Source organism: Scardinius erythrophthalmus (assembly GCF_964197995.2).
Source record: "Scardinius erythrophthalmus genome assembly, chromosome: 12".
Taxonomy (NCBI): Eukaryota; Metazoa; Chordata; class Actinopteri; order Cypriniformes; family Leuciscidae; genus Scardinius; species Scardinius erythrophthalmus.
This window is the reverse complement of record NC_138232.1, coordinates 18,242,346-18,269,281: the sequence shown is the minus strand read 5'-3', so window position 1 is coordinate 18,269,281 and position 26,936 is coordinate 18,242,346. Positions and strand designations below refer to the sequence as shown.

The following is a 26,936-nucleotide window of genomic DNA, read 5'->3' as shown; positions in this document are numbered from 1 at the left end:
TCTTAGTAGCATCTAACAGCTTCCTGCTATGCTCAGCTTGCACAACATCTAGTTGTGTTGTTATAGCACCAGTGAGAATACTGATATACACTGCCGTTCAAAAGTTTTGGAACGGTTTAAGATTTTAAAAGAAGTTTCTTCGCTCACCAAGGCTGCATTTATTTGATAAAAAAAAAAAAGGAATATTGTTAAATATTTACATTATCCTTCAAAAATCATTCTAATATGCAGATTTGATGCTCAAAAAAAAAACATTAATTATTATTATCAATGTTGAAAACAGTTGTGTACAATTTTTTTCCAGGATTATTTGATGAATAGAAAGTTCAAAAGAACAGCTTTTATTTGAAATAGAATCTTTTGTAACATTATAAATGTCTTCACTGTAACTTTTGATACATTTAATTCATCCTTGATGAATAAAAGTATTGATTTCTTTTATTTCTTCCCCCCCAAAAATAAAATACAAATTCTTACAAATTCTTATTTAATGTTACAAAAGCTTTCTATTTCAGATAAATGCTGTTCTTTTGAACTTTCTGTTCATCAAACAATCCTGAAATAAAAATGTAAATACCTGTTTTCAACATTGATAATGAAAAATGTTTCTTGAGCATCAAATCATCCTATTAGAATGATTTCTGAAGACTGGAGTAACGATGCAAAAAATTTCAGCTTTGATCACAATGAATTAGACTTGACATTCACATAGAAAACAGCTATTTTAAATTGTAATACTATTTCACAATATTACTGTTTTTTTTTTTTTTTTTTTTTTTAATCAAATAAATGCAGCCTTGGTGAGCAGAAGAGACTTCTTTTAAAAACATTAAAAATCTTACCGATCCAAAACTTTTGACTGTAGTGTACATATATTTCACAAGTGGGGTCCAAATATCTGAGGTCACTAATGAAAATGCTTTCATCTTCTTTTCTTCTTCTCTCCCCTCACCTGTTGTTTCTCAAAGGCCATGACTACAGGGCTGTACTCATACCGTGTCCTAATGGCTGCAGATAAAACACACAGCAATAAATATTGCAGATAAATAAATGCGGTTCTTTTGAACTTTCTATTCATCAAAGAATCCTGAGGGGAAAAAATGCGTAATGTTTTCCTTAGAAAAATATTACACACTGACAGTACAACTGTTTTAAACTTAATAACAAATGTTTCTTAAACACCAGAATGATTTCTGAAGGGTCCAAAAAAAATTTGCTTTGTGATCACAGGGACAAATTACATTTTAAAACATATTAAAATAAATGATAAAATAGTTATTAGGTAGCTGAATCACTTCAAAGATCTTCATATATAACCCTCCTGACATTAAGAAAATCACTGAGAACTGTAGTTTACAATAAAATCGCTTTACAAATATAAGGTCATTTTTAAATTTAAATTTAAAAACATTATTTAAAGGGGTGGTATAATGCCCTTTTCACAAGATGTAAAATAAGTCTCTGATGTCCCCAGAGTGTGTATGTGAAGTTTTAGCTCAAAATTCCCTACAGATATTTTTATATAGCATGTTAAAGTTGTCACTTTTTGAGGGTGAGCAAAAACAAACCGTTTTTGTTTGTGTCTCTTTAAATGCAAATGAGCTGCTGCTCCCACCACAGGGGGCGGAGCTCGTGTCCTTTTATCTCACACACACATGCACTGGAAATGTCAATGTTTATGTTCAAACTGGAGTCAGACAATGATGGAGAGACTCAAGAAGAAGTGACAACATGTAGAATGCAACAGGACATTTCTGAATGGTTATTTGATGAATTTAGGCAGCTTATGTGTAGTTATCTTCTAGTCATTGATTAGCATATTTTGTCATGATAATCTATAAATCTCGTTCCTGGCGGCGGGGTTTATCTAAATTATAGGGTTAGTGATGTCACTAACCCGCGAGGAAGCTCGTGTAGTCCCTACCAGCCGTTAGTCCTTAAAAAATTATTTCTTTAAAAGCAAATATCTTCTTTTGCTTTGAACTTTGAGCGTTGTAACTTTGCAGATGTTGTTTATGCTCAAACAGCAACATTACACACTAACTAAAGTTAGAGAAGTGAAATCATTATCAACCACCCCTTTAATATATCAATATAAATAATTGTGAATATTTTTTATTTTTTTAAGTTAGCTTTTAACCATGTTCTGTTGCATATGTTGAGAAAATACCCTCAGTGTTTTACCCTGGACACAAATATTTTTCAGCTCACTTGGATGAACCCTACTCATCCGTGAAGCAAGAAGTGGCCTAAACGCTACAGGTGTGTAACTGTTTACACTGAGAGCATAAATGTGGTCATTTTATTATTCTTAGTCATTAAAATGTTCCACCTTCCAGCCAGAGTTTGCATTCCAGAGCAAAGGCTCTATGTAAATATGACACAGAGGTGACATGAGAAGTCTACAGCTCCACCAAAATCATGATGCAATGTTGTACCCAAAGAAATCTTTCAAAGTACATATAAAAAGTTTGCTAAATTCAGAAGTTTTTGAGCGTTGTTATGCACTATTGGCACAAATGAATACCTCTATCATTTCATTTAGCAACATCACAATGTTCTGTCCCCCTCTCTTTTGTCATTTAGTGTATAGCTCTTATACATCTACATTGAATTTTGACACTACTGTAACTGCAGCGCACACTGCTGTCAGCTGAGGTTGAGAGATATCCATCCCATGGCACATTAGAGGCCAGGGGGAAAAACCCTTATCATATCCATACTCTCTACTGGCAATGTGAGCCAGTGTCATTAAGATAAACACAAAAGAGGCCACAAACTTCATGCTTTCTAAAACGTCTAGAGCTCCAGGCAGTCTTTGAAACTATCAGGCTAGATTTATTTAATTGGATCACAACTGTGTTCCACACAGATCAAGAAAACACTGCTGATACTCGACGATGCACTGGCTGGGAGGGAAAGGCAGGGCACCGAAAAAAGCCACCACTAAGAATAGTTCAGGCATCAAAGGGCTCAACACACTATCTACACTTCAGCTTGTCAGCTAAAGAGTTGTTTTGAAGCTGAAAGTAATGGCAGAGTTTACTTAGTGTCAAAGGGAGGGGGGACAGACGAGTGTGTTCAAGAAGATGCCATCTTTCCGTGCCGTTGCACAGGTATGGCATTGTTGACGAACTGGGATCTGGCAGTTCATGCACTTGCCACATTCAATCAGCAAACCTATACTGGAATGCAGAACATCCCAGAGGACTTGCCAATAGCCTGATCTATGTAAATACTAAGCCCTTGCCTTCTCAGCAGGACTTCAGAAATGTGTTGATGTTTATGTCACGGAAATTATCTTCTCACGTTGTTTACTCATGTCATTCCAAACCATTGCAAGAAATATGTTTTCTTCTACTTCTGCAGAACACAAAAAAGTCTTGTGTGTGTGTGTGTGTGTGTGTGTGTGTGTGTTTTGGGTCAATAAAATGAAAGTCAATGGCGTCCAGTGTTATTTTGGACCCAACTGACTTACATTGTTCATAAAACAAGTTGTAACATTTTTCAAATATCTTCTTTTTTTGTTCCACAGAAGAAAAAAATGCATAAAATGTATGTTGACTGATTTGTTTTTTTTTTTGTGAGCTATCCCTTTAAAATTACAAATATATGTTTGTATAAGAATAAGGATTTTAGGTCCCACTTTATATTAAGTGTCTTTAGTAACATTTGAATTAACAATTTGATACAATGCATTTATTGTGTACATGTTTTTACATTGTACTTAACTTATATATTAAAATCCTGCATGTAATTACAGCTGTAATTCATTTTTTGTAATTACATCTATAATTACACTATTGACCCTCCCCTTGCCCCTTAACCCAGCTTTAATCCTAACCATACCACCAAACCTGTCCCTAACCTTACCCATACCCCACCTCAATAGCAGCAAAATAGTTTTGCAATGCAACATGAACACAATGAGTACACTGTACCTAACATTTTTAATAAAAGTGTTACTGATTTTATGAATCTATCAATCATTTTAGATCATTCTCAATATTTACCACTATAATAGGGATTCATTGATAATGCATTCATTATTTTCTCAATGAAAGTATACCTCGGGCTTCAAAAGAAACTGAGAGGTGTTGCAGTGAGAGGAATTATATGGATTACAGGTAATTGGCCTAGTGGAAGCACCTGTGTGTTCATGTTTGAAGCTCCACACCCACAACAATACATACACCTATTTACTGCATGATGTTTTATTAAGAGATGCAGCAGTTTAAGCATACGGTGTTCTAACAACACATTCTTGTATCACTCAAGTGCCAAACATTCATATTTCCTTTTAACTTATTAATTAAATGCAGCCTAACTGTAATGGAGCTTTGGGGTCAACAGACCCCCGAAACTCAAAGAAAGAACCAGTAATCCCAGAGTGCAGGGACTTATACCTGCACTTGTTAGAGCTTGTCTATGGTTTATGAGAAAGAAAAAGGAGTGAAATTACTTTTTATTAATTTACTTTATTTTTTTTAAACCCTATTGAGAGACTGAAACTCTATGGCTCAGTGCATATGTACATGCCTGGTGTAGGTGGGTTCACCTCTGCTTCTGCTGCCTCCCACAAATGACCTTGAATGGAGCGCAGATCACATACTTGAACTTGAGTATTCCAAAACAGGTTACTGGGAAAATGTTTCCTCCCCTTAACAACACACATTTTATCTCTGTAATGAAGGCCCACAAAGAGAAGAAATTGTGCTTTGTATCATAGCGCCATCTGTACTTTCATAAATGCCACTTGAGTAAATTATATGATTAAAACAAATATTAGAAATTTTATTCAACCACTTGTTTTCTGATCAGTTGATCTGCAGCAACGGTCTATCCCCTTTTAAAAAATAGGCAGTAGGCCTACCATGGTACAGTGATGGTATCAGATGTCAGTACCATGGTATTCTGACATGAAATAATGTATAATGGTATTTATAATATATGGTACTCTCCAAGAATAACATGGTACCACCATTATACATGCCCATAAAACCCTGACAGTATACTGACAGGCCTACATGTTCAAAAAAGCACTTTAATACTTTATTATCGTTCAAACAATCAAAATATACCGGTGGATTTACGTATGACATTAATTCATGGGATTAGGAAAGGAGATAATCTATAATTTTGAGTAAAGCACACAATTTAGAGTTTGAAAGAAACAGCACTGAACTGCTCAAGCGAGTATGAATTCCACCCCCGTTTACGAGTTATTACGCAAAAGCAAGGCGGCTTGTGATTGGTCAAAATCTGCCCTCCCTCTTTTGAAGGTAACTTATTAAAAGAGCCGATGGGCGGAGTCTCGCCTCGACTATATATTGAGTGGGTACAACCAAAGGTACCGGGTACGACTTTGTCCTTTTTTACAACATTAAGGAAGGGGACAACATCGCTGTAAAGTCCACAAGGCCCGCTTAAACACCACCAAAAAGGGAACTAAATACCGAAAATGTCTGCAAAAAAAGAAGGTGACGGTGGATGGAAGAGCTTTATCTGGAATTCTGACAAGAAGGAATTTTTAGGACGCACAGGCGGCAGTTGGTGTAAGTGTTCTCAAGATTGTTTCATCAGCGCCTCTTCTCTTGGATTAAACTAGTTTTTCTCCTTTGTTAGATGTTAATATTGATATGTACCAATGTTAAAGACAGGATTAACGGCTACAGCGTGTTTCCAGACTTTGGAAAAACTCAGCACCTGTTTGATCTGACTGCTGACTGCGTCGTGACTTTCGTTTTCAAAGGGGAAAAAACGCCTCGAGATGGCGCCTTGCTGTTATAACTAGATTATCATATTTGATGGAAGTATTCGTATAAACGAAGCTAATTGATAAATATTGTTCTAGTGCATAGAGTGTGTTGAAAGAATCGAGTTATAGTCATGTAGCGTTAATGGAAGGACTGATCAGTGACTCATACGCGTGATGAGCCACAAGGTGGTGAAATGGCATCGACGGATGAATGGAAAAAATATGAAAACAGTGTTTTACACAAAATATTGTTATATTTAATCAATTGTTTACTTAGATGTTAACGTTTAGGTCCATGCTGGGGGTGTTTGAAAATAAACAAGGTTATTTTGAAGGTCGTTGTTATACGGATGTTATTACTGTGTAGGAGATATGTCAGTCAGCTTCATCTGAAATGGTCAGCCAGGACAATTTGCAATTTTCCAACCAATAAAACAGAAAATGTAATTTTGATCGTAGATTTGTAAGCATCAAAATGGTTTCAAAGTTACAACCTGCAGTGATCAGTTCATTTTACTTCTATCAACTACTAAGAAAATCGAGTAACGTTAGAAGTTATTGTGGCATGGATGGAAACAACATTTTCACAGTGAAGAGTAAAAAAAAAAAAGAAAAGAAAAAAAGAAGCAAATTTCAGTCATAGACAAATGACATGAGTGTGTTTGTGCTGGTGACTATTTTCTTTCGTCAAGGTGACTCCAAGTAATTTGTCTTGTTTAGATTATGGCCTACAGTTAGTAATATTGTAATAATAATTGGTTATTTAGTACTGATTCATCTTCCTGCCTTTGTTGTAAATATATATCAGAGGAGTTTGCCATTTTAATATAGGCATTTAAAGCTGGAGACTAGCTGATATTTTTTTTTATCAGTTGTTAACATTTATGTTTATCTCTGCCCTCCTGATGTACATTTGCTGCACTTTTAACTGGCTGTTATTAAAAAGTTACATTATCCACTAACCACGCGTTATAATAAAATGCTTTTAATATTTAATAAGACTCAATTTAATAAGACTCAAAAACTTGTTTAAAACACGTAGTTAACCAATGTAACGGATGGAAAGATCATGAAACACAGGTTTGAGTCTGACACATGTGGGAGTCCGTCACATGTAGCTTAGCCAGCTAGGCTCTCTCTGTGCTTGAAGTTTCATTTTACAATGAATAGAAATGTCTAAGACACGTTTCGTAAAGTTTTCGTAAAATCGTAGACTTTAAATGAACGTGTTTATAGTTTGGTTAGACGAATTTGGCAAACGCGAACAAACCGTCCAGGTTGAGAGAGTAAGGAGATGCTAGCGGTAGAGGAAGTATTTTCACTGACGCATATTATTTCATCACAGTCTGCATTATTCATTTAAAGAGGAGTTTTGGAATTTATTGTATCGATTTATTTAACACCTTTCATTCTCTATTGCCGTCGGCGATAATTGTTTATGGAAAGTTGTCCATTTTTTTTCACTCAGGCTGCTGCCCGCAAAATACTGTAACTGGAGACTACATGAAAATAAAATGTATTGTTACATGATTATTGGTTTTAGTGAAGCCTTAGGGAAACCAATGAGAAGTGTGAGAGACTGAATGACATAGTTAACAGCCAATAGAGGCGTTGCGTTCACTGTTTGCATTACTCTTACTCTTCGTGAAAGTGGGTTTAATAAGGCTTTAAACATAGTTGTTTTAAAACAGACATCCTATTATTTATACCCTCAGGGACAAGCTTCTTCCTCTGCCCACACTGAGAGTATGACACGTAAAACTATTGTTTGTGGGACTGTATTCAAACTTGAATGTGTTTCCTGTAGATTTTAGAGGCGGCAAAGGTTTTAGTGCCAGGGCTGAAGGAAAGGAAGTATAACCCCATCATCCACACACACAGACAAACCGACCCTTGTGTTTGGTGGCGACTGGTTTGAAGTGGTTGTTGGGGGCCGCTTTCAATGAAGCCCACATACTACCACAGTAACTGACAGACAGGAATGCTATTCTGCAGCAGGTCGCATTCTGCTGTTGCGTCACACAGACACTGGGATTTCTGTTGTCGCAGAAAGTTTGGGTTGTTTCATGATTACTGGCAACTTTGCATAAAATGGCTGGGCTCAGAAGGCAGCTGGCTACCTCAGTTTGGAAAATTAGAATGGCCCCAAGACCCACATTTCTGGCATGTTTGTGTTGGTATTTTGTATATTATTGGATATATATATTTTTTATGATCAGTAAAACTGAATTAAAGACAGAATCAGTGCATTTAGCATTTAATTTAGCGTTTCACAAGTCACTTTTTTTTTCAAGGTTTTGTTTCTCTTTATTCTTAGTAGTTTAAATACTGTGTAGGAGCCTGTTTCTGTTACAGAATAAAAAAAAGGTAATTGTGAATTGTGTAATTGTGACTATTTTTCTTGCAATTTTGAGTTTATATGTCACAATTATGTCTCGCAATTGCGAGTAGGAAAATTCTGAATTGGAGAAGTCAGAATTGGAGATATTAACTCTCGATTCAATTAAAAAACTATTCTCGATTTTAAATTAAATTTTGATTGGATATATGCATAGATTTGATTCTATTTTCCCACTAAATTAAATGTGAACCTGTTTTTCTTCCCATTTTACTCAACCCAATATTATAAAACAAATGCCATTTAAGCTGACTGCAGTCATTACACACATGACTGGCAGTCTCTGTAATAAAGCAAGGCAGGACATTTTATTTTATTTTTGTTATTAAAAATAGGAACAATTAAGCAAATTACCAAAAAATAGAACAAATAGGCCTACAAACAGAAACAGATGGCAACAGTTTATGAGGCTGCTGTCCCTTTAAGAATGAATCCACAGATCTAATATACTGTTACACATCCAATTTACTCCTAGCTGTTTACGTTCGCATAGGACACAACAGACTGTATTTACGTGAATACTCCACATACTCTCAAAGAAAACTGAATTTGGAAAAAAATCAAAGCCCCACTTTGAGCCCTTTAAAAAAAAAAAGTCAGAATTGTTCAATAAAAATTGACAAGCAACCAAGCTTCCATAGTTTAGCCTTTGGTGCTTTGTCGCTTTAAAGCCACGATGAAATGGAAGTAGAGACAGATCTTATTTTCTGAATGTACATCAGAGTGAAATTGATTATTGTAGTTTCTAATTAGATGAAGGCAGATCTGAATGTGACCTTGCAGTGGATTGTGCGAAAGGGGTCCAGCATTTCACCGGAAGATTGAGTTATGGCATTTTGATTTAAAAATACATGGTCAAAACATTTTTTAAAAATGCAATGTGTGCATGGATGAGTCATTCACAGAAAAAACTATAACATGTAAAGAAAATACTAGATGAGGTGAATTTTTATGTCATGCCAACTTTGAATGCTCATTTTATGCCTCATACATAGGGTAAAGTTAAATGCTTTTCAAAACAATGTGGATACATTTTAAACATTTGAGTTTTGTGTTTGTGGAAACTGAATGCAATTTTATATGTGCTCTAAAACATCCCATTGATTTCATGCTATACATTTTTCTTTGCAGTCAAAATCTTCAGCTTCTACGTTATCTTCTATGGCTGCTTGGCTGGAATTTTCATTGGCACCATCCAGGCCATGCTTCTGACTCTCAGCAACTACAAGCCCACATACCAGGACAGGGTTGCACCCCCAGGTAACAAATCAGATTGGATGATGTTGAAGATATGACATGCCCAAAGTGTTCAGAGGTTGGGTACTATTTGTACGTAAAAGCTCTGAGAGTGAATCACCAAACTGAAGAGATACAGAATGAACCATATGTACTTTAACGCTAGTAGTTGTTTTGACTGGCATGATTTGATAAGTACCATATGCGACAGTGTTAGGAGAATGTTGTTGTGTACTTGATGATTTTGACTAACTTTTGAAAGATGTTTTTTATGTCTTGTTCTACATTTTCAGTTTTGTTGTAAATCATTGTATTTTAAAGTAAAATACCAGAAGCGTTTGTTTGTCACCTGGTTGACGAGCCTTGCCGTCACATGCTCTTAAACGTAATTGAGGCAACAGGGACATTCCATGTTATTATTTGTCATTGATATGGAAAAATGAAAAGAACAAACTGTTTTTGGGACATTCTCATTTACACACATTCAACTGTTCCATAACGCTGGAAGTTAATCTTGCTTCTGTAAACCCTGACATTTGGGCGGCTCTAAAGGTCTGCCTGACCTCGGAGAGAATGAGTGGAGGTGGTAGGAGTGTGAGGGAGTAGAAGGAGAGACACACACAGAAAGCCATTTTGACCTTCACACTCCCGGCCAGACTGACGAGGCTTCCCGTTTGGGTTCTAACAGCATTGTTGTTCCTCATCCACATGTCTTCCCTCATGTCTTTGAACTGGTATGTCTTGTGAGCATTTGTGAGCTTAAACATACCTTTGAATTAGTTTACAACAGGCACCAAAAAGATTGTCTTGATATTGAACTTAGGCTAAAAATGGGCAAAAGAAACAGAGGAGAGCATTGTGCAGTTTCCTTAATCCCTGTTAGGTTGCCCGTTGCTCCACTGCCAGCCATTCACCACACCAGCCATGTCAGTGAATGTTTGCACAGTGCACACTCCCGTCTTGGCATTACTTTTAGATGTATTCGTGAAGGCTTTCAACATAAATGCCTCTGCCAAGAAGAGCCTTTTCCCCTTTAAGAGAGGCGGCCCTTGAACGCCAAAGTCTAAAAAGAAACAACGTGAGTAGGAATGAAGTGGAGATCACCATGGTGTGCAGCTATTTGCTGCAAAGAAGGCCGAACATAGAAGTGACATGCTGCCTGCGCTCAAGTCCCGCCTCCCTCTTAGGGTCTAAAAGTTTCCATTGTGTGACAGGAGCACGTGAAGTTGTGGAGAGGAGGAGGGGGAAGGTTGGGAGACTTTCGCAAGCTCTAACCGGAGTCTTAAAAGTGAATTAAACAATGTCTGTGTAACTCTCTCATGTGCAAATAAGCCAGAAGCTCATCTTTTACACCAGATGCAGCACAGGCATGGAAGGTCATTCATTACCAGGCTGTCGAAACAAAAATTGGCATTACAGAAAATATAAGGTTTCCGTTTGCTTGTTCTCCTCTGCCTGCTCCGCTCACGCCACGCCCCGTTGTGGCCTTACGTTCGTGGTGGAAAATTACTGCCAAGCTGGGAATCTGAATAGCAAACTTCCATGACAATGAATGGACATGGCATTCACTGCTCTCATAGCTGGAGGGAAAATCACTTTTCTAAATGTTCACAACACCAGTTGCTTGGGCCACATTTAACCTCTCCATTTTATTTACAGGCTTATCACACTCCCCACGCCCGGAAAAAGCGGAGCTCAGCTTTTCTATGGCGGACGAAAGTAGTTACTCTGCATATGTGACAAATATCGACGAATTACTGAGGAGCTACAATAAGAACAAGCAGGAGGATGACAACAAATTTGAAAACTGCGGAGGTACGATAAGTATTAAGATCATCTTTAAGTTATATACATCTCAATAAACCCAAGCTTTTAGTTCTGTTATTAAAGGGTAAGTTCATCCAAAAATGAAATTTATGTCATTCATTACTCATCCTCATGTCATCCCTTTGTTCATCTAAGATATTTTTGATGAAATCTGAGAGCTTTCTGAACTATTTGAATTATTGTATCACAGAAATAATGATACTATGAGGAAAAGACTGCTGTTTCATGACAACTCTCTCTGGGTCAGCGGCAGCGCCAACACAGATTTGAATGTTGCAATATGATTTTGTCAAAGGTTTAATAAACAGACGAAATGGAAGAAGATCGCATGGGTGTTTGAATCGAGATCACAGCCTTTTAAAGATGAATCGTGCAGCTCTACTGTCTTATCTCTCTCTCAGTGTATGAGTAGCGCTGCGCGTCATGCGCGAGCCTCGTGAGAGCTTTTCAGTGCATTCAGTCTCACAACGCTTTCACGCGTCCACTTATATTACATCACTCAACAAGAGCAAAAATAAAGCAATTTAATTTGAATTAATATCGATTCCGTAATAAAAAAATATTTTAAAATCGGTAAAAAAACAAACAAACAAACAAAAAACATAAAAAGGGTTCAGTCCAGGAAGTGACCTCCTACATTACTCTCCAGCTCTGTCAAATGATAATCATTCACAAGTCAACAGTTCACTGCTTAGGTAGACAATTGGGGCTTTCTTTGACCCATGTTGCTGTCCTGCATGCCTGTGCACTGTTGTAGTAATGCCAAGCAAATACGGTTGTATAAGTCACTAATAAGCCTTAATGCGTTTCATGTTCAGACACACCCCAAACCTATAGGGATCGTGGAGAACTGGAGAGCCCTGACGGCATAAGGAAGGTCTGCCGCTTCAATAGAGAACTGCTGAAGGATTGCTCAGGCATAAATGACAAATCATATGGCTTCAGTGAAGGCAAGCCTTGCCTCATCGTTAAACTCAATAGAATTGTGTTCTTCAAGCCACGGGTGAGTTATCCAAGATAAGCAGGATGTAGAAAAAAAGCATTTTATTTTGTCGTTCAAGATTATCTTGTCTGTATTATTGCCATATATATAGGTCAATTGCTTTTTTAGCCTGAGGCAACATTTACCTTAATATTGGGATTGCCATATACAAAACTTGCCAATCTCTCTCTCTCCTCAGGTTCCAGCTACGAATGAAAGTATCCCTGAGGCAGCCCGTCCTAACTTTCAGAACCATCTGATCCCAATCCACTGCTCAAGCAAGGTTACAAAATACTTAAAACACATTTTGGTAAAATGGCATTCTTGTGTAGAGATGCACAATATATTGGTAACATATTGGTTAATGTCTGATTTTAGAGATTTTCTTTTTATTTTTGTGCATGCATTTATAATATCGTCTATAGCAAAATTATTACAATTATGTGCCAGAATTGCATTATCAGTGCATCCCTACTCTTTAGTAGAAACCTGTATGAATTTCTGTCTTCAGCCGAACAAAAAAGAAGACATTTGGAAGAATGTCGGTAACCAAACAGTTGACGGGCCCCATTGACTTCCACAGTATTTTCCCCCCATACTATGGAAGTCAATGGGCCCCAACAAATGTTTGGTTACCCATTTTCTTCAAAATATTGATGTTATTTTGTGTTCAGTAGAAGAAAGAAATTCAGATTTGGGGGGTGAATAAATGATGACAGAATTTTAATTTTTGGGGAAACTATCCCTTTAAGGCCCATGACATCAAGGCAACTATAATGAGAACTATAAAGTTTAGATAATCACTCTAATTCTGTTAGAAAAGGGAAGTCCACAATAGAACTAGAACTATAACGATAATGACTTAGAAGAACAACATCGTTGGAATCGCTTTTAAAATGATTTTTTGATAAAAACTTTGACAGCCAATCAGAATCCAGTCTAAAAGGCCCACGCATTTAAAGCAGCAGACGACATAACTGTGCACGCTTACAATAATCCGTTGGTGTGGAGGCTACTATAGTTATGGTCCTTGGTGTGAACAGGCCTTTATCAAAGAAATATACACAATGATGTTAAACTCAATGTGTCATAGTGCTCCAGTGAATGATCTAACACGAGTAATGCTTGTCAACAGAGAGAAGAGGAAGCAGATAAGCTCGGACCGGTCGAATACTTCGGGCTGGGTACTGGTTTCCCCCTCCAGTATTATCCTTACTACGGCAAGCTGCTACAGCCCCATTACCTCCAGCCTCTGGTGGCCATCAAGTTCCACAACATCACGAAGGATATGGACATGCGCATAGAGTGTAAAGTATACGGACAGAACATCGATTACAGCGAGAAGGACCGTTCTCAGGGACGTTTTGACATCAAAATCACCATCAAGTCATGACCTTAGCTATGAAAATAGCACTTTTATTCTGCCCATTTCAAAACACAGTAATTTAGATGAATAAACAAAGACGAGTACAAATTCAATTGGAAAAAGCAACGACAACAACTAGTCTTGAACAAACTTTCACAACATACGGGACCTACACTTAATCTGTACGCTTTACACTAGCTTTCTCTGCATGTCTAGGGTTAGAATGTAAATTACAGGAAGAGTAGCAATAGCAAAGTATTTATTCTACTGTAAATGAGAATATTCCGTGAGCCATGGGACGTTCATTTATTACTGTAAATTATAATTCCACTACTGATGTAGCGAGCAGTGTTTCTGTCCCCTGAGTATTTCTGCCTAGTGTGGTCTCTTTAAATTTTATGGAGTGTGCAGTGCAGTAGTCGCATACAATGGTCCTTTCCAAGCCATGTTGTAATTTCTGTTGTCTTATGTGAGAAAGACTTAGCGGTCCAAGGTGTGTGTGTGTGTGTGTGTGTGTGTGTGTGTGTGAGAGAGAGAGAGAGAGAGGTTGAGTGTGAATGTGCATATTCGTCTACTTAAAAACTGAAAATACTGGCATGGTACGCTCTGAACTCCCCAGGTCTGTCTGTATGTGTGTGTGTGTAAGTAAGTGACTGCACTCCGTTCAAACCTTTTTTTCCTTTTTCTTTGCATCTTTTGTTTTTCATTGATTGTGGGGAATGTTTTTACATCACCTTTTGACTTTTTATTTGATCTTCTTGCAATTTGGGAAATTGGGGCTAATGAAAATTCTGTGTAAGGCTTTTATTTTTCTTTACTATTAAGTGTAGAACTGTGTGTCTAGTGTGAAGGACTGAAGTGGCCAGTGGTCACCATGGCAACTCAGTGCTTTTAATTTTTTTTTTTTTGTTCTGGAGACATCACATGCTGTGGTGTTACTTTCTAATGAATGTTTTTGCCATTTTCATGGTGGAAGAATTTTATATTTATGCAGTTGTACAATTTTTTTTCAGAAGGAGAAAGTGTAATGTATGAATCCAAATACCAAAGTCACTGGTCAAAGGTTAGAAACCTATCAGATGCAAAGCAGTACCCCATGTAATAGGATATTTTGTTTGTGTTTAAAGTTCTTAAAAGTCATTGTTGGACATCAGAACACTTGTCAAGAGTTGCATTTGCTCTTGTAATGTTATTTAAATCTGGGTAAGACCTAAGAAGAAATAAATGGACAGACAACTGAGGTGTTGTTAAAGTGGTCTTTATTTAAATAACAGCCGGACGGACATCTCTTACAGTTGCTTCACCCATCTAAAATCTTAAAGAAATACTGGACCTGCAAAACAGAAATTCCCACAATTCAGTCCAATCTTCCTTCAAAACACAATAGTTATTCCAAATATCACACTATGTACCCTACACTCTTAAAAATAAAGGTTCAAAAAGGAGGTTTTCACAGAAATGCCATACAACCATTTGTGGTTCCCCAAAGAACCTTTCAGTGAATTGTTCTTAAAAGTGCCATTTTTTCCCCCGGACATTTAAAACATCTAAAGAAGCTTTTGTAGAATGGAAAGGTTCCATAGATGTTAAAGGCTCTTCGTGGAACCCTGATAAAACCTCACCTGCCTGTAGCTTTCTAGTAATGCCCTGAAGACAGTGATTATCTGGTTCAGGTGTGTTTGATTAGGGTTGGAGCTAAACTCTGCAGGACAGTGGACCGAAGTTGCCCATCCCTGATCTAGTCTATGAATTTTATTAGGTTATTTTGTCATCCAACATTGGAGTCTGAAAGCCCCACTGCTACGTAATAAAAAGCTGCGACAGTTGAGTGCACAAAGTGTCCAACATTCAACATGCAGATAATAGTGGATAAGTACATGAATTTGCACACACCTAAATAGAACATCTAAAAAATGACAAAGCCCATCATAATAGATAAACCTGATTTAATCCGTGATGCACTTTTAGCACTTCATCAGGCCTCGGCATCAGCTCGCCAGCTTGTTTTACTTTCAAACAATTGACTTTCCCTTGAATTGTGCCTGTTACGGCAGCCGGCGTCTGTGCTGGGCCTCTGTGAGGCCTGAGCTCTTGGAATGTCATGGGTGAGTCGGTCAGCAGGCAAATGATTAACAAGGGGCCATTTGTGCTGGGAGGCTGGACAGATCAGGAGTTGTGCACAACAATGACGTCCACCGGGCCAAACCCACTCCCTGGCATAACAAAGCCTTTTTTTCCCCTTCTACCAAACCGACTCTATCCGCCTGCATCCCTTCCTGTGAGACACGCTGGGCTGTAGGTCTGCCTCTGCCCACTGCGGACAGTCATGAGACCTGGATGCCATTTTGTTCTGGGCTTCATTAGCATTTGTGGGAACCAGAAATATTTTTGAAGGCAAACAAACATCCTCAAAGCGGGTAAAACGAGGCCGAAGACAAAACGTGACTGTGTGTCTCTTGCATAACATTGAGTTTGAATGGGATTTGCATGAGCTCACCTCCAGAATCCCATCCTCTGGTAGGTCTGTGCAGTGAATGCCATTCTGCACTTTGTTTTTGCCGTAGAGCGCTCGTAAAGCGGCGGGCCGAAGGTGGCGTGCAATTTCCTGTATGGAAACAAAACATAAAGTGACAACAGCTCTGTGATGGGTTAGTTTGTTAGAGCAATGGAGCACATGCTTTGAAACAGTGTATCCTTTGGATAAAAGAACAGGCGATGATGCATGTGTTGTGATGGTCACTCATGCCCAACACTGCTGCGAGATCACATGACATCACATTCTATCCAGGGCATCAGGTTACTCGCATGTGCTTGTTCATGTCACTCAAACAGATTACTGCAACATGAGTAAACTTCCTAAATAGTTCTATGTCAGAGTCACTTCAGAGGCACACAAAACTTAACTTTCAACTTAAACTTAAAAATTTTAGGCTAGCATTAAAATTATCTATGTATTGGTACCATTCTGGATATATAATTGTTTACCCATATCCATATATATTAATTATATCCTATAATTGTTCGGACTATTTTTACATTTAGATTATCTTTGCCGTCATCTAACGCTCAAAGTCGGTATGAAATCAAAACAATTCATGTTTCTATGGAATATTGCAGTATTTATTATAATAATTTATCCGTGCACATCTTTATTTTTTAAATTCATGTATGCGACATCTATTCTCTTCTATGATGACGTGTTTACTGGCATGAGGGAGGGATCAACCTGTCACTCATATGACATCACAGCAATGATCCACAATGATCCAATTCCCGATGGACAAAATCAAGTCCCGCCTTAAATTCTTTTCTTGTTCGAGAAGCCTTTTAACTCGGATATACGTCACAATAGGAAAGAAAAGGCTATCGCAGCAACCGTTTAATGCCGACTCTAAACTTCAATAATTTAAACTTAAACACTGTTAAATGTCATCTTTAGCAAATCTCAAAATGAATGTCAATTTTTGTACTGTACATTATAACGCTGTGATGACTAACTTCACTTGTAACACTTGAAACAAGAATGATTCATTTTAGTTTTTAGTCAAAGTACTATATTTTTTGGTTATTTAACAGTTATCACTGTCAGAAATTCTTTTACTAAATTGTAACCTTATTAACCACTAAAATGTGCATATTAGTTCATTAGAATAGTATTATAATGTGCTATGTACACGTAATATGTTCTACCATAAACCTTTTAGGTGTAAATAAGTTGCAAAAAAAATTTAAAAGAGTGAGCCATAATATAAAAATAATGATGTGTTTATCTGTATTGGACAGAATTTAAATACCAGTGCAATCCAGAATAGTGACATTATTTGTGTGAAACCAACCAGCTTTTATTTTCTCTGGTCAAGCTCATCTCAACCTGACATTAACACCAGTCTGGCAGAGAACAGGCTGCTCAGCATTCTAGGCATGCTGTCATTTAGCAAAAGAAAAACACACAAAAAAACAGCCAAAAGGTAACAGAGGAATACAAGAGATACAAAAGTCCAACATAAAGACCAACAAAATGGGACTGATTGAGTGTAACAGTATGAGCGATTTTAAAAATATATGATCACCTTTACAAAGATGCACAAATGTTAAACAAATACTCCTCCCCTGCCATTACAGCGTGACAGAAGTTCAAGGGGTCTTGGCTGAGTTTACCTAGAGTTTATATTTCAATGCCCTTTCAGCAGAATGTTGGACTAATACCAGGTCTTGACTTCAATTCACGCTCACATGTGCTTCTCATTCAGAGCTCAGCTGGCCAACTGGCTAAGGCCAAAATGGAACGTGATGAAATGAAATATTCCTGAGGACACAAGCCCCGGCGGCTCTACTGTCCTCTGCTAATCTCTACCAGTAGGAAATCTAACTCCCAATCTCTGCCCATGGGGGATGGGTTATCTAAATGTAAATAAATTGGGTTTCCTTAGCCACACCCATCTTGTCACCTCCATTTTGATCTCTGGATTTCCATTTCAGTGGCCTGGAACCTGTTGAAGACCACACGGTTTAAACAAAGAGCGAGTATTAAGCGACCACACATTGTTATGAGAGAAAGTCTCAGGCAAAATGAGTGTTTTGGTTCAAATAAAGACAGCGCTGTAACATGTGATTTCCTTTCTTAAGCTTCGGCATATTTAGAGACTCTTGCTGGTTAGTTATTATCCTTATCTTGTTTACATTGAAAAAGCACGTGAAGGCAATCCTCTCTTAAGCTTTATCTAGATATGATGATAGTCTGCTTTGTGATTCATTTAAAACAAGTTTGGGGTCGGTATGAAAACGTCTGAAGTGAGAAATAATAAAACAGACCTGCCAACCTTGAACTGATTTTTTTGAGTACCATCAGTGGGACGGGATGGACAGGACACGTGGTTTGGGACACGGAGTTTTGGGACGGGACAAAAAAAAAAAACAGTAAAAAAAACAACAACAACAACAGTAAAAAAAGCAGTACAGTAAAAAGTAAAAAACTGTAAAAAACCTGTTGTACCAACAGTAATTGTTTTGTATTTTAATATCTTTTAAATTGTCATTTATTCCTGTGATGGCAAAGCTGAATTTTAACAACCATTACTCCAGTCTTCAGTGTCACATTAAATCATTCTATGCTGATTTGGTCCTCAAAAAACATTTCTTATTTTTATCAATGTTTAATTTCTTTTTTTTTAAGGATTCTTTGTTGAATAGAACACTCAAAAGAACAGAATTTATTTGAAATAGAAATCTTTAGTAACATTACAAATGAGTCACATTGATTTAATTAATAAAAATATGAATTTCTTTCACAAAAAAACATAAACATCCTACCAATCCCAAAATTCAAATGGTATTGTAGGTTTCATCAGAACATTTATCTTAATCAGCTGATTTACTTAGTTTTAAATAGACAAATTATTGTTTTAGTCTGAATGGAACTGGACATATTAATCAAACACGCATAGATATGCTCACAGAGAGGCTCATTTTGAGTGCTGAGACAATTCCTGGCAAAACCCGTCTCACTATAATTGCGTTAGTTACCCATTAGTGACCTGCAGCCGCTGAGCTTAATGTCGCTGTAATGAGTCCTGCCAAGCCCAAACACTGATGGTTCTTCACAAACTACAGGCTAGGATTAGGAACAAACAAGCTAAGGGAGTTCATTTCGCCTCTCACTGCCTCTTTGTCTCCTGGAACTCCTTTGGGAAAAATGCTTTAATCAGAACGTTTGTAATGTATGACTGAGATATCCATGTTGGTGATATCCATTTCTAACGGCTGCTGTTTGACGTCAGCATTCATAGTGTGTGTGTGTTCTCATTCTAAAAAGAGCTGCTGTCAGACAAACACTGCATATACAAACTAAACCTCCCACACCCACTACACAGAACATAAAGAGAATGTCAATAGAGAGGACACACTGACGTAACATACTGTCTATGTAGACCGAGGCGAAAAAATCGTTACCTCACAAACCCTCCTCTCGCTGTTCGCTGATAAAATGGGGCCCGTATTCAGGGAGACATCTTAGTCTTAGAGTCAAGTGACATGACTTAACGTCTGAGTATATGGATATCTGACTCTCAGTGCCATTTAAAAGTATTTGGCAATCATCACAAATTATTGAAAACTAAAATAACGGTAATTTAGAGGGACAAATTCACACTAGATGGGTAAACTAGCCTTATTTGGTCAAATGGGTGAAAGACAATCTGGGTGTATAGCTTGTGTTAGAAGAGTGTACTGTTCCAGACTTAAACTCCTCACATTTAACCCCGTGTATGTGCCTGCTGTTTAGAATGGCAGTTTAGAATGAATGTGTTTTACTGTATTTTTTAATTAAATAAATGCAGCTTTAGTTAGCATAAGAGGCTTCTTTCATCATACCAACCCCATACTTTTGAATAATTTATGAATTTCAGATTTTTTGTGTAGTCTCAGACATTTAACTGACACTGACTGAAGCTGATCACAAGGTCAGAATTGTTTTGTTTCCTGTGTGCGTCAATGGGCTCTTACCTGTAAAAACAGCCATGTTTAATAAATGAGGCTCATTCTTCACACCCCCTCCATCAAAGTCTCTCACTTCATAGCTATCAAAAGTCAATGTGCTAATCTGGTTGCCTGGTGTAGGTTAATTAACAAGCAACAGTTTCAAGCCACTTGAGGGCCTTTTGTAATCCCAAACAAACCAAAATGGGTCTTTCTAGACAAATCACCAACACATATAAATATCAAACCAATCCCTATTTCTATACAGTAATTAAACATACGTAAACCAATTTAAAATGCCAAAAATCATGTAAAATAGCATAAAAGTTTATTTGGTTTCAACAGAGTTTTCTGAGATATCAAGTTTTGGTTCAAGTTTGTAAGGCAACCACAAGATCCCGTCTTTTTCTCTTGCTTGATCATTTTGTCTAGCAAATGTTCAGATATACAGTAAATGCATGTAAGTAGGTACACTTCTCACTGAGTGGCATGAAACTCAGTGGAAATGTTCGGCTTGTGCACATTCAAATAGCCTTGGAGCAAAAAATTTACTAACCTTTAGTCCCACATGAGTGAGAACTTCTAAATTGTATGAATCCAATTGTGTTTTCACCATTGTCCCCTCAAAGAAAACACTTCACCACAGGTGGTGGCAAGGGAACTGTCCATATAATTAGCATACTTGAAGTCATTTGAATAAGAAGGCAAACGGTAATGCACAAAGTACCCATTCATCTAAAGGTGAGGCCACATTTAGCATTTCTTCTGCAAAATCCTGTCATTTAAATAAGGATCCATGCAATTGAGAATTTCATGAGAAAGCGAAATATTTCCCAACACCAATTTTGCAACAGGTTCAAGTTAGTCACTCGAATTTGCCGCATTGGCCAACAGAAAGCTGCTTGGGTTGAAAGTGGCCTAATGAAGGACTGTTAGCTGCAACAAGTTGGTAGCCTATTTGGAATTGGTTTTAAATAATTTAAGCCACCGGTGAATAAAGGCTTTTTTTAGATTTCTTAACCCTGAGTGCCTTGGCTTTAAATGTTTGTTTTCTTTTTTATGGGTTGAAAGTGACTTTTGTGTGAGCTGTGCTTCATACATTGCGACACTATTGACAATAGATCTTTTTGCCCACAAATTTTTGCTTAACATTTTGCTGATGTGAATGCACCTTAAGGCATGACAACAAAGGCTACAGTGTTAAGCTAGAGTGAATGTAGGACAAAAGGTTTGTGTGGTGATGATATATAGCCTATGCAATTTTTTTTTTGTCAGTTATGATCAAAAACAAACCAAAGCAGACTCTTAACGTTAGGAAAATAGAGGGAGTAGATCTGCACTAATTTGATGCCAGATGACAGGCAGATTGTCCGAGGCAGTTCCAGATCAGTCCCGGTCACATGGCTCACTCACTCCCTGTTCCTGGTGCCACTCTGATGTAAGAGGGGCCTTAATTAAGCAGCAATCGATGCTGTGGGACGACACTGGAGCCTCAAGAGAGCACCGCCATGGTAACTACAGGTCTCCATGGCCCTGACTTTATGCCCACATACTTACAGCACTGACACATGCTAGCACTATTCGAGATCACTATTAAACCCTGACTGACTGAATCATCTCGGTTGTGGATGAACAATTTGCTATAAAACAGGAAATGTACATTATTCTGCCATGGGCAGATTTTTTTTTAACTGATTTTTTTTAACTGCTCTCACTAGAAACACTACACCCTTTTTTAAACAGGCTTTTGCACAAACATAAGAGAACCATCTATAGCACATTCTGTTATTTGTACTTGAGTGCTTCATGCCTTGTCAAATACCCTAATCCAGGAAAAACCTCATTGTTACTAATTGCCTTTGCTCTTTATTTGCAGGCTATAACATGTTGGTCTGTCATATTTCTCACAGACAAATCTAACAGGGCTGTACAGAAGACACGTGAGACAACAGTGTCAATTGTGCTTTGTTTCTTTGTGTAGCAGGCGAGAACTTGACTGACACAGAGCCATACTAGAACAAGAACACTAGATTAGCAACATCCTAATAAAACTGAGCGCAGGGCACTCAAAAAATAATTCACAAACTTGACCTTACACTGTAGAGCTGTATTAAAGACATAATTCTACCTCCACAAACCATTGTGTTTACTTTTGATACATTTGGAGGACATGGATACTAGGGCTGAACGATCCATCGAATTTTCATCGTCATCGCGATATGAACTCGCGCGATGAACACATCGCAACAGACAGCCTGACACAACGAATAACGCCTGGTTCAGATTACAAGATTTTTGTGTCTGTTACGATAGTCACGGTGTCAGATTACACGATTTTGACTCCTAAAATCTTGTCGTGTCATGGACAAGAAACATGTCAGACTACACGTTGCTTTCCGACCAGTCATCGCGTGCCGTCACACGCACACATTCACTCGCAAACATTCACTTGCACACACACACACACTGTCCCTCGCTCACTCACTCACTCGCGCACACACACACACTCTCACTGTCCCTCACTCACTCACTCACTCACGCTCACAGTCTATGGCGCACACACTCACACTCTCGCTCACTCGCACACACACACACACTCACTGTCCCTCAGTCACTCACTCGCGCTAACTCACTCGCGCTAAATCGCGTAATCTGAACCAGGCAGGTAATAAACGTTTGACCTATCATGCAAAGAACCTATTAAAGCCCTAAGACATGGGAACAGTATAGCTAACATTCACATTTGAATATTTATCGCAAGTCATATCGTCATCGCAATATTAAACAATGTTATCGCACATCGCAGCTTTTCCTCATTATTGTGCAGCCCTAATGGATACACAAAATGCTCTTGTGTAAAGTAGGCAAACACTGTGTCCAAACATCTAATACATCTCATCTCCATTGTCTGTGAAAAATCAGGCACAGTTACATTCCGACTGTATAGGTTTACCGTGTTACAAGTTACCTTCGTTTCCAAGTGGAGGTTCAGTTACGGTATTTTGGAACCTGGAGCTGAAAGCCAGTCAGTCATTGACAGGCATTCAGTTGAACTTTGTCAGTTGATACGATCTGTCGGCACAATACATTATTCATGAACTCCAACACCATATGAGACTTAAGCACAACTAAGAGAACAGGATCTTGGTGCGTTCTCACACCGAAAACAAATGGCTAATTTCTTCTGTACAATCATGGACCAAAGTCAGCCTTGGAGCTTATTAAGTTCAAACAGACTCGTACAGAATGTAAATGAATGCAGAAAGGCAGACAATAACAGCAGGTATTAACAGAAACTGGAGAATTAATTATTTTGTGAGCTTGGTCTGTTTTAAAAACACAGCAGAATACAACTTCACACACTTGGAAACAACCTTGAACAAGGAAGTTTTGTCTAGAAATACATTGTTTCCTTGTGTACACAGACACTTGAGTCAGAGAATCTGGTTACACTGAACAATACTGTCAAAACAAGGAATGAGAAAGTTAAAATCTCCCAACAATTGACTTGAGTTGACATCTTAAAGCCAACAGGATCTGCCATGATGAATTTTTCACTTCCTTCACATGTATTTCCTTGCACTTTTACACTTCTATCAACATGATAAAGAGATCTGTAATATAAAAGTACTGGAGAGGAGCAGTGTTCCACAGCTGATATCATTCCTGAATACAGCACCTCTACACAACAAATAGGTCAGAAGACCAGAAGTGTTCAGAAACCACATTCTTAAAAAAATATTGGTTTAAAAAAACCTTTACGTTGACCTTGACCTAAGACTGTTCTAAAATGAGATGCGACAAGGGATATGTCCAAAGTTGGGACATTAAAGTCTGATTTATGACCTATGTAAAATCCCATTGGGTTCATTGTTAATGTAGTAGAACTTGCAGTAATCTGCAGAGAAACTCCACAACATTCTCAAAAACGTTGCAGTATATTTTCATACAATTCATTTGGATTGCTTGGAGAGGTGATGTCTCGCTATAATAGGTTTCAAAGGAAATTTTTTATCCAAATCATTTGTAGCAAACAAACCATTTATTAGGGATGCAGAACTATAAAAATTATGGCTGATAACTGACAACCATTAACATTACAATATTTATTGTCTTATGTCGACAACCAATAAATGGCCCAAATATATTAACAATTAAAAACTAAAATGCTTTTCAAGTCATTTTAATTGCTACAAGTGAATTTAGCCATAAATCATTATGTACAATAATAAAAAAGATATTAATTTTGAGACTTGCCAAAGATTACATTAACAGTGTTATTAAATTATTAGTGTTTTTAAAGATCAACTTTAAGTAAACGTTAGATGACAGCAAACATATGCTAACTGTAGGGAAATTAACAATTAAATATTCAATATCAACTGATGCCGATAATTTAAAAAAAAATCCATTGGCCAATAGCTGATATGATACTATTTATTTTAGTTTTTATTGTTTTATTTCGTTTTAATAAAAAAAATTAGTAGTAGTATAAATTTGTAATCGGCCAAAACATAAAAAAAAAAACTGGGAATGCACTGATATTAAAATTATGACCACAACCAATAAACTGATAATTGTTTTAAAGGACAAAACAACAAGGTCTGTCTTCTTTACAGGGGGCTGATGCTACACTAGCACACAAAGTGGTCCAAAATTTGCTATATTCTGCCAAATGAAGCATGTGTCCTCAGGTTAATCTTCAATGTTGCTGACATAATGTTAGACACATGTTCTATTCTTGTTTCCCACCATACGATGGACCATGCTGTGGTACTGCTCCCTTATAAATAAACTTTACAAGGCAACTCTCATGGTCCTTCTCATTTCACTACCATTTGGTAAGGCATTACATGACTCTAAAGTGTGTTCGGCAGTGGGAAAAGCTTAGAGGTGTGGAGGTTACCAGAAAAGAAGAGTGGTTAATGAAGCATGTTGAATCTAGACTGACTAATCACATCATCAAACACTGACCCTTTCCCCCTAAAATCTATCATACGGATCTCCAAACTCTGCAACAGAACATGACATTAAAGATGACTTGCGCTCGGAAAACTTTATGACGCTCTCATAAAACTTTACACATTCCAACCCGAATTAATGTAATCTTTGTGTTTGCACAGGATTTTGAAAATTTCGGCTGAAATGAAAGAAAAACACGCCTGCCTTCAGACTCAAACAGCGATGAAGAGTATTATCCTCACTTTATGAACTACAACTAATCCTTCACAAACAATGCTGAAAATATTTCTCCCCCTCTTTTGTTCACACAATCCTGGAGTCTCAAAGTGTTAATGGTTTATCCTTATATCCGCCTCAATTTGGTCTTTCTGCATTCTGGTCCAGCAATGTAATCTTAAGGATTGCTGTATCCAAGGACAGGGGATCCAAAACTTTCCATTCCTAGACCCACCTAGAAAAGTAGAATCTATCTTAAGATCCACTCAAATATTTGGGATGGGGGAGGGGTGTCAGAAGTACTGTAAGCTTAATCTTAATGAAACATTTAATTGAGTATTTAAAAGTAATGATTTTATTTTATAGTACAACCGTAAAATTTCAATAATAATATTTACATTTTAATTTCTTCATTTACAGACATTAAAGAGTATATGAAATACGTCCGCAAAAATTTAAACACGCTCGCTCCGGGTGTTAAACTCATTGCGGTGTTCAGCGCAGTAGTAGTAGTAGTATTTGAGTTTATTGCCATATCACCATCACCGGCTATTGCATGGCAGATACAAATTAAACATTTAACAACATAGTCTCATAAGTACGTGTTCAGGACAGAAAACGCTCTCACGCTCGTTCCGTGTGTACATGAGGTAGCGAAATGCACAGGAGGGAATGCAAACACGACCATGTCTCTGAAATACAACAGCGCCGAGTTGAACAGACCACAGAGATGAACGAACAGACTTGATACAGCCTTTCATGACATTGAAAATTTTGGTGTAATGTGTTGGGCTGAGCAAATATGGGCAGAACTCTTTATTGCTCTAGTACTTAAAAAGCCTTTTAAAAGTATACATGTGAATTAAACGTGGCACAATGGCCTTCATCGTCACAGTATGCTAATGCCTATCTAGTGCAAGGGATTTCATCACGAGGACTGTTGGGACACTCCAGGCACAGGATGGTTCTGTCAGGAGAGACAGAGTCATTTACACCTCAATGACACATCTGTACCATTTGCTTCACAGGACATATGCTTTCAACTACATACTGTTTAGTTACTAGTGTGTTCTAATATGTAACTATGTCATGTTTGGTCTCATCTGACAGCTTATAAACTGAAATGAATGCTGGTGAAATTAATAGAGATATTAAAGTACCCTAATGTACAATCTAGGTACTATTGCTTAAACATACAGTGAGGAGAATATGTTAATGTTCTTCTCCCCCTCTTGATCACTACCCATTTGCCTCATCTTTTGGTTTCCTGTCGGTCGGTTTCGGTGTTGGCATTCCACTCATGTTTAACAATGCTTTGCTCAGGGTATAAGAAAGAAAGGTAACTGTTGACCTGGGAGAAAGGCTTTAACCCCACCACTCCCGCACACCGGCAGTGTTGTGCCTGAACGCGTTCATTGAACGATAGTTCATGAACTCGTTCATATTTTGGGCGAACGTGAACTGAACGTGTTACTGCCTGATGAACGTTACTGTGAACTCGTTCATTCTGGTGTCTGTGAACGCCACGCTCTCTCAGTTTAACTTCGTTCAATTAGAGTGCCAGATTTCTATAGAGTCTTCCAGGCGAAAACCCGGCTAAAACACACCATAAACCGGCCTTAATATGTAGCGGAAAAACACCCAATCTGGCAACCAGCCACCAGTGACTATCTCTTGTTCGATCTCGTTCATCAAAATGAACAAATCTTTTTTCGAG

At 37.7% G+C, this 26,936-nt stretch overlaps 2 protein-coding genes across 6 annotated transcripts in view; one reads left to right on the top strand and one right to left on the bottom strand.

Annotated features, from left to right (window-relative positions):
- nme7 (NME/NM23 family member 7) overlaps positions 1–26,936 on the bottom strand; it is a 58,756-nt gene that overhangs the window by 2,746 nt on the left and 29,074 nt on the right. For 2 of the 5 annotated variants that reach the window (XM_081381493.1, XM_081381494.1), the window contains exons 11-12: positions 16,065–16,172; positions 14,811–14,900 (exon numbers count right to left, since the gene is read on the bottom strand). The exons of 1 other annotated variant lie outside the window; for it this stretch is intronic. In XM_081381493.1, coding sequence (XP_081237619.1) covers positions 14,868–14,900; positions 16,065–16,172 — 141 coding nt within the window. In that variant the 3' untranslated portion in view covers positions 14,811–14,867. Of the gene's footprint in view, positions 1–14,808; positions 14,901–16,064; positions 16,173–26,936 lie in introns of those variants that run through there. 2 more of the 5 variants (XM_081381495.1, XM_081381497.1) reach the window with 2 other exon arrangements.
- On the top strand, positions 5,309–14,807 carry atp1b1a (ATPase Na+/K+ transporting subunit beta 1a). The gene is made up of 6 exons (XM_081381503.1): positions 5,309–5,555; positions 9,288–9,416; positions 11,052–11,207; positions 12,038–12,222; positions 12,401–12,484; positions 13,337–14,807. The coding sequence occupies exons 1-6, from the start codon at positions 5,462–5,464 to the stop codon at positions 13,592–13,594; spliced, it is 906 nt and encodes a 301-aa protein (XP_081237629.1). The 5' UTR covers positions 5,309–5,461; the 3' UTR covers positions 13,595–14,807.